Raw genomic sequence first — 13,936 nt, 5'->3', positions numbered from 1 at the left:
AATCCAGCACGAGGGGGCATGGCTTTAAATTGAGGGGGGGTAGTTATAGAACCGATGTCAGGGGTAGGTTCTTTACCCAGAGGGTGGTGAGGGATTGGAATGCCCTGCCAGCATCAGTAGTAAATGCGCCTAGTTTGGGGGCGTTTAAGAGATCCGTAGATAGGTTCATGGACGAAAAGAAATTGGTTTAGGTTGGAGGGTCACAGTTTTTTTTTTTAACTGGTCGGTGCAACATCGTGGGCCGAAGGGCCTGTTCTGCGCTGTAATGTTCTATGTTCTATGTTCTATGTTCTACCTCTAACATCTGTCCTATATCTCTCACTCCTCAATTTAAAGCTATGTCCCCTCATGCTCGCCATCACCATCCGAGGAAAAAGGCTCTCGCTATCCACCCTATCTAATCCTCTGATCATCCTGTATGCCTCTATTAAGTCATCTCTCAACCTTCTTCTCTCTAACGAAAACAACCTCAAGCCCCTCAGCCTTCCCTCATCCGATTTTCCCACCATACCAGGCAACATCCTGGTAAATCTCCTCTGCACCCTTTCCAACACTTCCACATCTTTCCTATAATACGGCGACCAGAACTGTACACAATACTCCAAATGCGGCCGCACCAGAGTTTTGTAGTTGCAGTATGACCTCCTGGCTCCGAAACTCAATCCCTCTACCAATAAAAGCTAACACTCCGCACGCCTTCTTAACAACTCTATCAACCTGGGTGCCAACTTTCAGGGATCTATGCACATGGACACCCAGATCCCTCTGTTCATCCACACTACTAAGTATCTGACCATTAGCCCAGTACTCTGTATTCCTGTTACTCCTTCCAAAGTGAATCACCTCACACTTTTCCGCATTAAACTCCATTTGCCACCTCTCAGCCCAGCTCTGCAGCTTATCTATGTCCCTCTGTAACCTGCCACTTCCCTCCGCACTGTCTACAACTCCACCGACTTTAGTATCATCCGCAAATTTACTAATCCATCCTTCCACGCCCTCATCCAGGTCATTAATAAAAATGACAAACAGCAGTGGCCCCAAAACAGATCCTTGCGGTACACCACTAGTAACTGAACTCCAGGATGAATATTTCCCATCAACCACGACCCCCTGGTTTCTTACAGCTAGCCAATTCCTGATCCAAACCACTAAATCACCCTCAATCCCATGTGTCCGTATTTTCTGCAAAAGCTTACCATGGGGAACCTCATCAAACACTTTGCTGAAATCCATATACACCACATCAACCGCTTTACCCTCATCCACCTCTTTGGTCACCTTCTCAAAGAACACAATAAGGTTTGTGAGGCACGACCTACCTTTCACAAAACCGTGCTGACTATCCCTAATCAAATTATTCCTTTCTAGGTGATTATAAATCCTATCTCTTATAATCCTTTCCAATACTTTGCCCACAACAGAAGGAAGGCTCACCGGTCTATAATTACCAGGGTTGTCCCTACTCCCCTTCTTGAACAAGGGGACAACATTTGCTATCCTCCAGTCTTCTGGCACTGTTCCTGTAGACAATGACGACACAAAGATCAAAGCCAAAGGCTCTGCAATCTCCTCTCTAGCCTCCCAGAGAATCCTAGGATAAATCCCATCCGGTCCAGGGGACTTATCTATTTTTACCCTTTCCAGAAGTGCTAACACCTCCTCCCTATGAACCTCAATCCCAGCTAGTCCAACAGCCTGCATCTCAGTACTCCCTTCGACAACACTGTCCCTCTCCAGTGTGAATACCGACGAAAAATATTCATTTAGTGCCTCTCCTATCTCTTCAGACTCCACGCACAACTTCCCACTACTGTCCTTGACTGGCCCTAATCTTACCCTAGTCATTCTTTTACTCCTGACATACCGATAGAAAGCTTTAGGGTTTTCCTTGATCCTACCTGCCAAAGACTTCTCATGTCCCCTCTTGGCTCTTCTTAACTCTTTCTTTAGGTCCTTCCTGGCTAACTTGTAACTCTCAAGCGCCCTAACTGAGCCTTCACGTCTCATCTTAACATAAGTCTCCTTCTTCCTCTTCACAAGAACAAAGAACAATACAGCACAGGAACAGGCCCTTCGGCCCTCCAAGCCCGCGCCGCTCCCCGGTCCAGGATTGAATCCTGAATCCAGGATCCCCGCCCAATTTTCCAGCCTATCTACATACCAAAATCCTATCCACCGAGCTGTCCCTCACAGCTACGATGCTTTGTTCATTACAACCTATTAACTCACCCCCACCACCCCATTCCAGACCATGTGATCTCCAGGGAGAGGCGAAAACCCAGAGTGAAAAACCCCAGGGCCAATATGGGGAAAAAAATCTGGGAAATTCCTCTCCGACCCCCTGAGGCGATCAAAACGAGTCCAGGAGATCACAATGGCCCTGATCGGGAAATGCTTCCCAACCCTAGTCATTTCCACTTCCACGAACACCATATGAATTCCCTGCCCCCGAGACAGGTTCCCAACTATCCGCAGTCTCGCTCTGTACTGGCACCAGCAAGATGATCACAGAATGAAGCCTTGAAACGAGAAACAAGGAACAATTAGCCCGCGCCGCTCCCTGGTCCAGACTAGACCACTCTTTTGTATCCCTCCATTCCCACTCCGTTCATATAGCTGTCTAGATAAGTCTTAAACGTTCCCAGTGTGTCCGCCTCCACCACCTTGCCCGGCAACACATTCCAGGCCCCCACGACCCTCTGTGTGAAATATGTCCTTCTGATATCTGTGTTAAACCTCCCCCCCTTCACCTTGAACCTATGACCCCTCGTGAACGTCACCACCGACCCGGGGAAAAGCTTCCCACCGTTCACCCTATCTATGCCTTTCATAATTTTATACACCTCTATTAAGTCTCCCCTCATCCTCCGTCTTTCCAAGGAGAACAACCCCAGTTTCCCCAATCTCTCCTCATAACCAAGCCCCTCCATACCAGGCAACATCCTGGTAAACCTCCTCTGTACTCTCTCCAAAGCCTCCACGTCTTTCTGGTAGTGTGGCGACCAGAACTGGACGCAGTATTCCAAATGCGGCCGAATCAACGTTCTATACATCTGCAACATCAGACCCCAACTCTTATACTCTATGCCCCGTCCTATAAAGGCAAGCATGCCATATGCCTTCTTCACCACCTTCTCCACCTGTGACGTCACCTTCAAAGATCTGTGTACTTGCGCACCCAGGTCCCTCTGCGTCTCTACACCCTTTATGGTTCTTCCATTTATCGTGTAGCTCCTCCCTACATTATTCCCACCAAAATGCATCACTTCGCATTTATCAGGATTGAACTCCATCTGCCATTTCCTTGCCCAAATTTTCAGCCTATCTATATCCTTCTGTAGCCTCTGACAATGTTCCTCACTATCTGCAAGTCCTGCCAGTTTTGTGTCGTCCGCAAACTTACTGATCACCCCAGTTACTCCTTCTTCCAGATCATTTATATAAATCACAAACATCAGAGGTCCCAATACAGAGCCCTGCGGTACACCACTAGTCACAGGCCTCCAGCCGGAAAAAGACCCTTCCACTACCACCCTCTGTCTTCTATGACCAAGCCAGTTCTCCACCCATCTAGCCACCTCCCCCTTTATCCCATGAGATCCAACCTTTTTCACTAGCCTACCATGAGGGACTTTGTCAAACGCTTTACTAAAGTCCATATAGACAACATCCACGGCCCTTCCTTCGTCAACCATTTTGGTCACTTCTTCAAAAAACACCACCAGGTTAGTGAGGCATGACCTCCCTCTCACAAAACCATGCTGACTATCGTTAATGAGTTTATTCCTTTCTAAATGCGCATACATCCTATCTCTAAGAACCTTCTCCAACAACTTCCCCACCACGGACGTCAAGCTCACCGGCCTATAATTACCTGGGTTATCCTTCCTACCCTTCTTAAATAACGGGACCACATTGGCTATCCTCCAATCCTCTGGGACCTCACCTGTGTCCAGTGACGAGACAAAGATTTGCGTCAGAGGCCCAACGATTTCACCTCTCGTCTCCCTGAGCAGCCTTGGATAGATTCCATCAGGCCCTGGGGATTTGTCAGTCTTTATATTCTCTAACAAACCTAACACTTCCTCCTTTGTAATGGAGATTTTCTCCAACGGTTCAACACTCCCCTCCGAGACACTCCCAGTCAACACATCCCTCTCCTTTGTGAATACCGACGCAAAGTATTCATTTAGGATCTCCCCTACTTCTTTGGGCTCCAAGCATAAGTCCCCACTTTTGTCCCTGAGAGGTCCAATTTTTTCCCTAACAACCCTTTTGTTCCTAACGTATGAATAAAATGCCTTGGGATTCTCCTTAATCCTGTCTGCCAAGAACATTTCGTGACCCCTTTTTGCTCTTCTAATTCCCCGTTTGAGTATTTTCCTACTTTCATTGTACTCCTCCAGAGCTCCCTCCGTTTTTAGCTGCTTGGACCTAACATACGCCTCTCTTTTCCTTTTGACCAGTCCCTCAATTTCCCTGGTTATCCACGGTTCTCTAATCCTACCCTTCCTATCCTTCTTTTTTACAGGCACATGCTTGTCCTGTAGCCCTAACAACCGTTCCTTAAAAGACTGCCACATACCAGATGTGGATTTACCCTCAAACAACCTCTCCCAATCAAGAGCTGCCAATTTCTGCCTGATCCCAATAAAGTTAGCCTTCCCCCAATCCAACACCTTACCCTTGGGACACCACTCATCCTTTTCCATCACTATCCTAAAGCTAACAGAATTGTGGTCACTATTTGCCACATGTTCCCCAAACAAAACTTTGAAGACCTGACCGGGCTCATTCCCCAGTACCAGGTCCAGTATAGCCCCCTCTCTAGTCGGGCTGTCCACATATTGTTCCAACGAACCCTCCTGTACACATTTTACAAATTCCTCCCCATCCAGAGTCCCTGCCCTCAGCGATTTCCAGTCTATACCAGGGAAATTGAAGTCTCCCACTACAACAACCCTATATTTCCTGCACCTATCCAGTATCTCCTGACATATCTGTTCTTCCACTTCCCTTGGGCTGTTGGGGGGCCTGTAGTACACCCCCAACATAGTGACTGCGCCTTTCCTGTTTCTAAGCTCCACCCAGAGTGACTCGCTACACGACTCCTCCGAATTGTCCTCCCTCTGCACCGCTGTAATATGCTCTCCAACCAATACCGCTACTCCCCCACCTCTTTTGGCCCCTCCTCTGTCTCGCCTAAAACACTTGTACCCTGGAATATTCAGTTGCCAGTCCTGCCCCCTTTCAACCAAGTCTCTGTCACCGCAACCACATCCAAATTCCTCGTGCGCATTAAGCCCCCAAGTTCGTCTGTTTTACCTGCTACGCTCCTTGCATTGAAGTATAAGCACTCCAGACCCCCAGGCTCAGTGAGGTCGTCCTCCCCCAGAGTGCTCTTCTTCTTTGCCAGCCTTGTCCCAGCCCCAAGCTCGTCCCCAGCCACCACACTTATAGACCTAATAGTTTGATCCCCACCCCCCTGCCATACTAGTTTAAACCCCCCCGAACTGCACTAGCAAAGCTCCCAGCCAGGATATTTGTGCCCTTCCAACTTAGTTGTGACCCCTCCCTCTTGTACAGGTGCCATCCTCTCCTGAAAACCTCCCATTGGTCTATGAAAATAAAGCCCTCCCTCCTGGACCAGTCCTTTAGCCAGGCATTCATTTGAACCAACTCCCTATTCTTAGCCTCACTGGCACGAGGCATTGGGAACAGCCCAGAGATGGCCACCCTAGTGACCCTACTTTTTAACCTATTTCCCAACTCCCTAAATTGCTCTCTTAGGACCCCCCTTCTCTTCCTATCTACGTCATTTCCACCAATGTGTATAATGACATCCGTTTCTTTATCTTCCCCTTTTAATATGCCCCCTATCCGCTCGGAGACATCCGTGACCCCAGCACCAGGTAGGCAGACTACCATCCTGGAGTCCCGTTCGCCCCCACAGAATCGCCTGTCTGTGCCTCTAACTGATGCATCCCCCACCACTATCGCTCTCCTAACCCCTCTCTTCCCTTTCCGGGCCACAGAGCCTGACTGTGTGCCAGTGACCTGGTCACTGTGTCTTACCCCTGGAGAGGCACACTCCTCCACACTATCCAAAACAATATACCTGTTTTGGAGTGGGACAACCACAGGTGACCCTTCTTCTAACTGTCCACTCCCCTCCCCTCTCACACCTGTCACCAAGCCCTTCCTATTTTGAGAGACCGTCACTGGAGACCTCCCTTGTACTTTACCCTTCTGCCCTTTACTCCTCCTAACCGTGACCCACGTGTCTTCCTCCCGATGCCCCGGTATAACTAGTTGCCCATAACTGCTGTCAATTTTTCTCCCATTTTCCCTGACTAGACTAAGGTCAGCGATCTGCAGCTCCAGTTCCCTAACACGGTCCCTCAAGAGCTGCAGTTCCACGCACCTGGCACATATGTGAACCTTTGGGAATTCAACCTCCTTAGTAAACCACGGTTCCCTCACACGTCTGCTTCCTCCCTGCCTGACAGGTACATATTTATCAAGGACGCGTAGTAGCTGTTCCTTGAACAAGTTCCACATTACAATTGTGCCCATCCCCTGCAGTTTCCTTCCCCAACCTATGCCAGCTAAATCTCGCCTAATCGCATCATAATTTCCTTTCCCCCAGCTATAACTCTTGCCCTTTGGTATATACCTATCCTTTTCCATTGCTCAGGTAAATGTAATCGAATTGTGGTCACTATCACCAAAGTGCTCACTTACCTCCAAATCTAACACCTGGCCTGGTTCATTACCCAGTACCAAATCCAATGTGGCCTCGCCTCTTGTTGGTCTATCTACATACTGCGTCAGGAAGCCTTCCTGCACACATTGGACAAAAACTGACCCCTCTAAAGTACTCGAACTATAGCTTTTCCAGTCAATATTTGTAAAGTTAAAGTCCCCCAGTACAACTACCCTGTTACTTTCGCTCCTATCCAGAATCATCTTTGCAATCTTTTCCTCTACATCTCTGGAACTTTTCAGAGGTCGATAAAAAACTCCCAACAGGGTGACCTCTCCTTTCCTGTTTCTAACCTCAGCCCAAACTACCTCAGTAGACGAGTCCTCATCAAATGTCCTTTCTGCCACCATAATACTGTCCTTGACTAACAATGCCACACCTCCCCCTCTTTTACCACCTTCCCTGCACTTACTGAAACATCTAAACCCTGGAACCTGCAACAACCATTCCTGTCCCTGCTCTATCCATGTCTCCGAGATGGCCACAACATCGAAATCCCAGGTACCAACCCATGCTGCAAGCTCACCCACCTTATTCCGGATGCTCCTGGCGTTGAAGTATACACACTTCAAACCGCCTTCCTGCCTGCCAGTACACTCCTGCGACCCTGAAACCTCATCCATGACCTCACTACTCTCAACCTCCTGTACACCGGAGCTACAATTCAGGTACCCACCCCCCTGCTGAATTAGTTTAAACCCTCCCGAAGAGCATTAGCAAATTTCCCCCCTAAGATATTGGTACCCCTCCGGTTCAAGTGCAGACCATCCTGTTTGTAGAGGTCCCACTTACCCCAGAAAGAGCCCCAATTGTCCAGGTATCTGAATCCCTCCCTCCTGCACCATCCCTGTAACCACGTGTTCAGCTGCTCTCTCTCCCTATTCCTGTCCTCACTATCACGTGGCACGGGTAACAAACCAGAGATAACAACTTTGTTTGTTCAAGCCCTAAGCTTCCACCCTAACTCCCTGAATTTCTGCCTTACATCCCCATCCCTTTTCCTACCTATGTCTTGAGTGCCGATGTGAACCACAACTTGGGGCTGGTCCCCCTCCCTCTTAAGGATTTCGAAAACACGATCTGAGACATCATGGACTCTGGCTCCTGGGAGGCAACACACCAACCGCGAGTCTCTCTCGTTCCCACAGAATCTCCTATCCGTCCCTTTAACTATGGAGTCTCCAATGACTAATCCTCTACACCTCTCCCCCCTTCCCTTCTGAGCCACAAGGACAGACTCTGAGCCAGTGACCTGTACACCATGGCTTACCCCTGCTAAGTCCCCCCCCCCCCAACAGCATCCAAAAGTGTACTATCCCCAATTTCTACGACATTTTTTGTTTCTCCCCCCCACTTGAACGGCTCCCTGTACCTTGGTGCTGTGGTCAGTTTGCTCATCCTCCCTTCCCCTACCCTTCTGAGCTGCCGGACCGGACTCTGCGCCGGAGGCACGGCCACTGTTGCTTCCCCCAGGCAGGCTGCTCCCCCCAACAGTACTTAAACAGGAGTAGTTATTGTTAAGGGGCACAGCCACTGGGGTACGCTCTAGTACCTGACCTTTCCCCTTCCCTTTCTTAACCATGACCCACTTGTCTGTCTCCCGTGGCCCCGGTGTGACCACCTGCCTGTAACTCCTATCTATCACCTCCTCATTCTCCCTAACCAGACGAAGGTCACTGAGCTGCAGTTCCAGTTCCCCTAAGAGCTGCAGCTCGACGCACCTGGTGCAGATATGTACATCCGGGAGGCTAGCTGACTCCAGGACCTCCCACATTCGACACTGAGAACAACAAACTGGCCTCACAATCATAATTCCCCCTTTCTTCCAATGACACTGGAAAAGCTGTCTAAACCTACCCCACCTCTTCCTGTTTACGCTGAAGCCCAATGAGCCAAAGCCCGTCAGCTCTCACTTTGCTTCCCACTCACTCCACTGCCCGCTCCCGACGCTGCCCGCTCAAAAGTGCGGCCTGCTTTTAAACCCTCCAAAAACCTTCCCAGGCTTCTCCTGGGCCTACTTCCTGTTTTGGAAAAAAAACCTCCGATTTTTAACACAAATTTAACTGAAAAATAAATAAATCAATCAAATGCAGGAACACACTCCCTTACTCTCAGCCTGCTCCTGTAGAACAATGTGGAACGGTGGGAAGCTTTTTCCCAGGTCGGTGGTGACGTTCACGAGGGGTCATAGGTTCAAGGTGACGGGGTGGGGGGGAGGTTTAACACGGATATCAGAAGGACGTATTTTACACAGAGGGTGGTGGGGGCCTGGAATGCGCTGCCGGGAAAGGTGGTGGAGGCGGACACACTGGGAACGTTTAAGACTTATCTAGGTAGCCACATGAACGGAGTGGGAATGGAGGGATACAAAAGAATAGTCTAGTTTGGACCAGGGAGCGGCGTGGGCTTGGAGGGCCGAAGGGCCTGTTCCTGTGCTGTATTGTTCTTTGTTCTTTGTTTTAGGATGGGGGAGGGGTCTGCAGGGGGATGGGTCAGTGGGGGGTGTGTTTGTGGGGGGATGGGGAGAGATTTGTGGCTGGATAGGGGCAGGTCTGCAGGGCAATGGAGGGGTTTGCTATGTTCTGTAACAATACCTGACAATTCCCAAGGGGAATTTGTCAAAAGATTTGCAAGAAATCATTAAATTAAGGATTTCTGATGGATAGACTCCTGGTTGTGCCAGGAAAGAGTGTCAAACAGATTGTGCATTCCAGGAAAACCTCTCAAATGATCTCATTGTAGAATCGGGTCAGTCAGCAGTTGTGGCAATTTGAGTCACATTCTACAGCTTTGCTGAGAGAGAATTGTTTTCAAAGGAGGAGCTAGACATAGCCCAGTGAGTGAACAAGCTTGTTGGATGTTGAGGAAGAATTGATGGGAGCGTTTTTGGTTTGGGCAGGCTTGTAGATGGAGGGATGGAGGTGTCATAATGTGGAGTGCCAGTAACCCTTACACTCCACATTATAATGTGGAGATGCCGGCGTTGGACTGGGGTAAACACGTAAGAAGTTTAACAACACCAGGTTAAAGTCCAACAGGTTTATTTGGTAGCAAAAGCCACTAGCTTTCGGAGCGCTGCCCCTTTGTCAGGTAAGTGGGAGTTCTGCTTGTGAACAGAACTGTTTGTGAACAGAACTCCCACTTACCTGACGAAGGAGCAGCGCTCTGAAAGCTGGTGGCTTTTGCTACCAAATAAATCTGTTGGACTTTAACTTGGTGTTATGAGACTTCTTACTGTGTTTACTCCACATTATATCCAAAGATGTGTGGGTTATGTTGATTGGCCATGCTAAATTGACCCTAGTATCAGAGGGATTAGCAGGGTAAATATGTGGGATTACAAGAATAGGGCCTGGGTGGGATTGTGGTCGGTGCAGACTCGATGGGCCGAATGGCCTCTTTCTGCACTGTAGGGATTCTATGGATATTCTATTTCATAGAATCATAGAAACCCGACAGTGCAGAAAGAGGCCATTTGGCCCATCGAGTCTGCACTGACCACAATCCCACCCAGGCCCTACCCCCATATCCCTACACATTTACCCGCTAATCCCTCTAACCGACGCATCTCAGGACACTAAGGGGCAATTTTAGCATGGCCAATCAACCTAACCTGCACATCTTTGGACTGTGGGAGGAAACCGGAGCACCCGGAGGAAACCCACGCAGACGCAGGGAGAATGTGCAAACTCCACACAGACAGTGACCCAAGCCAGGAATCGAACCCAGATCCCTGGAGCTGTGAAGCCACAGTGCTAACCACTGTGCTACCGTGCCGCCCACTGTGCTACCATGCCGCCCAGGCAGGGCTCCCTGATTGGACAAGCCATCCCTGCCTTAATCAAGGAGCTCTTATTCTAAGAGGTCCATATCATGGGCCTCATTAAAGTCATTACAGTGTTCAGTAACTTGTGTTCTATTTTTACAGAGTGCACCAACAAGGAAGCCCAGTTCAGTCATCAACAACAGGAGTACCACTCTCTGCTCGGAGGGTCAGACAGCTCCCGCAGGTCCCAGTTAAAAGCTACTGCGTGGAACAAGGTAATAACTGTATCATTGCCTAACACCTGTATTGCTGCAATCTGGTAATGAAGCTTGCCTTGAACGCCATCAGGAAAGAACATTTCTATTCCATTAGTGGCAGGTAATCATAGAAATCATAGAAACCCTACAGTGCAGAAAGAGGCTATTCGGTCTATCGAGTCTGCACCGACAACAATCCCACCCAGGCCCTATCCCCGTAACTCCACATGTTTACTAATCCCTCTTACCTACGCACCCCGGGGACACTAAGGGGCAATTTATCATGGCCAATGCACCTAACCCTCCCATCTTTGGAGTGTGGGAGGTATCAGAACACCCAGGGGAAACTCACACAGACACCTCGAGAACATACAAACTCCACACAGACAGGAACCCAAGCCGGGGATTGAACCCAAGCCCCTGGAAATATGAGGCAGCAGTGCTAACCACTATGCCCATCATGAGCTGCTTTCATATCTGTGCCTCTAAAAGAGATTAGTTCCATATTCTGAAATGTTTTGACTTGTCTGTTAATTGTCTAAGTATTTCATATTGGAACTTTGAAACTATATTTGACTGCTTGTGTCATAGAACCCTACAGTGCAGAAGGAGGCCATTCGGCCCATTGAGTCTGCATCGATCACAATCCCACCCAGGCCCGATTGCCAAAACCCCATTCATTTACCCTAGTTAGTCCCCCTGACACTAAGGGGCAATTTAGCAAGGCCAATCCACATAACCCACACATCTTTGGACTGTGGGAGGAAACTCGCTGCCTGGACCTTGCTGCTGGGGGAGGTAGTGGAAGCAGATACGACAGTGACTTTTAAGGAGCGTCTTGACAAATAGATGTATAGGATGGGAATAGAGGGATATGGTCCCTGGAAGAGTAGAGGGTTTTAGTTCAGCTGGGCAGCATGGTCAGTACAGGCTTGAAGGGCTGAAGGGCCTGTTCCTGTGCTGTAATTTTCTTTGTTCTTTGAAACCGGAGCACCCGGAGAAAACTCATGCAGACACGGGAGAATGTGTAAACTCCACACAGACTGTGACCCAAGCCAGGAATCGGACCCGGGTCCCTGGCGCAGTGAGGCAGAAGTGCACTGTGCCACCGTGCCGTGCCTTACCACAATGGATTAGAAATGAACCTTAGTGATGACTAGGCTATACTTGTGTGATATGGCAAAATGCAATAATTGACCATGATTGCAGGATAATAATGGATTGAATCCTCTTGGAATGAATGGTGAGCTTACAAGATGAGAGCTGGGATTTTCCGCCTCTGCTGTGGCAGGACCCGCCCACTGCAGGACAGCTAAAATTCCATTGGCTTTCAGCAGGAGCAGCCAATCATAGCAGTGGGTGGAGCTGGAAAAGCTTGCACATGGTGTCACTAACGCACAAACTGACCTGCAAGTTTGCGGAAAAAAGTGTTCAAGCATGAATAGCAAATCTCCAAAGGTCACTGGTGAGTAAGAAGGTAAGAACATAAGAAATAGGAGCAGGAGTAGACCATACACCCATCGAACATACTCTACCATTTAGTAAGATGGTGGCTGATTCTTGACCCCCATTCCAATTGCCTGCCCACGCCCCATATTTCTTCATTCTCTGAGAGATCAAAAATCTGACTATCCCAGTCATAAATATATTCAGTGATGGAGCATCGACAACCCTCTTGAGAAGAGAATTCCAAAGATTTCTAACCTTTTGAGTGAATAAATTTCTCCTTATCTCAATCTTAAATCTCAATCTCACCTTATCCGTGATTGCTTGGCCTGAAAAGATGATGGAAGCTAATTTCAGAAATAATTTTGAAGTGAGCTGGGCAGGTTTTTGAGGAACTTGCAGGCTTCTGAACAAAAAGTGGAGATGTGGGACTGAAAATGACCTCTTGTTCATTGAGATATGAATGGTTCTCCTCGTGTCTGCGTGGGTTTCCTCCGGGTGCTCCGGTTTCCTCCCACAGTCCAAAGATGTGCGGGTTAGGTTGATTGGCCATGCTAAAATTGCCCCTTAGTGTCTTGAGATGCATAGGTTAGAGGGATTAGCGGGTAAATATGTAGGGATATGGGGGTAGGGCCTGGGTGGGATTGTGGTCGGTCTACACCCGATGGGCCGAATGGCCTCTTTCTACACTGTAGGGTTTCTATGATTCTATGATAGCCCCTCTTGTGTTGTAAGTTTCTATAATTCTGCAATCAAATAACAAAAAAATGTATTTTTAAGACAGCTTTAATTTTATTCTATGCAACAATTTCTTTGAACAGTCAAAAACATCTTGTTTCTACAGGAAACCGAGTGGTAGAAGAGCGAACAAAACAGATGAAGGGAAAAATGCACCCTATGGAACAAGAATGTGAGCAATATACAAAGGTAAGAATGACATCAAACATGCAGCACATGATCCTCCTCCTATCAACATCTGCTTTGAATCCTTTCCCCGCCATTTCATTTCCTAAGTTCCCCTTAACTGCAAATATAATATTCACCTCAACACTCCAACCAAGTTCAAGCTTTAACCACTCCCTGGGTAAATACGTTTCTCCTGGTTTTAGTGACAAGAGTTTTGCAGCACAGAAAGAGGCCCTTCAGCTCATTGTATCTGCACCAGCCATCAAACACCTATCTATTCTAATCCAATTTTCCAGCACTTTACCTGTAGCCTTGTATGCTATGGTGTTTCAAGTGATCATCTAAATGCTTCTTAAATGTTGTGAAGGTTCCTGCCTGTACCACCGTTTCAGGCAGTGAGTTCCAGATTCTCACCACCATCTGGGTGAGAAAGGATTTCCTCAAATCCCCTCTAAATCACCTGCCCCTTTGCTTAAATCTCTGCCCCCTGGTTATTGACCCCTCGACTAAGAAGAACCATTTCTTCCTATCCACCCTTTCTATGTCCCTCATAATTTTGTACACCTCGATCAGGTCCCCCTCAGCCCTCCAGCTCTACAGAAAACAAACCCAGCCTCTATTTGTAGCTAAAGCACTCCAGCCCAGACAACATCCTAGTGAATCTCCTCTGTACCCTCTCAAGTGCAATTCCATGCTTCCTATAGTGTGGTGACCAGACCTGTGTATAGTACTCTAGCTGTGGCCTAATGAACATTTTATACAGCTCCATCATAACCACCCTGCTCTTATATT

At 48.2% G+C, this 13,936-nt stretch overlaps 1 protein-coding gene across 1 annotated transcript in view; it reads left to right on the top strand.

Moving 5' to 3' along the window:
• The window catches only part of LOC144494018 (regulating synaptic membrane exocytosis protein 1-like), a gene marked incomplete at its 3' end in the record, with an annotated part of 567,179 nt that overhangs the window by 527,796 nt on the left and 25,447 nt on the right, over positions 1-13,936 (top strand). Inside the window, exons 19-20 of the mRNA XM_078213592.1 lie at positions 10,698-10,810; positions 13,083-13,165. Of these exons, the coding sequence (XP_078069718.1) occupies positions 10,698-10,810; positions 13,083-13,165 (196 nt within the window). The remainder of the gene's footprint in view (positions 1-10,697; positions 10,811-13,082; positions 13,166-13,936) is intronic.

The sequence above is a fragment of the Mustelus asterias genome, chromosome 5, assembly GCF_964213995.1.
Source record: "Mustelus asterias chromosome 5, sMusAst1.hap1.1, whole genome shotgun sequence".
NCBI lineage: Eukaryota > Metazoa > Chordata > Chondrichthyes > Carcharhiniformes > Triakidae > Mustelus > Mustelus asterias.
This window is presented reverse-complemented; position numbering and strand designations above follow the sequence as displayed.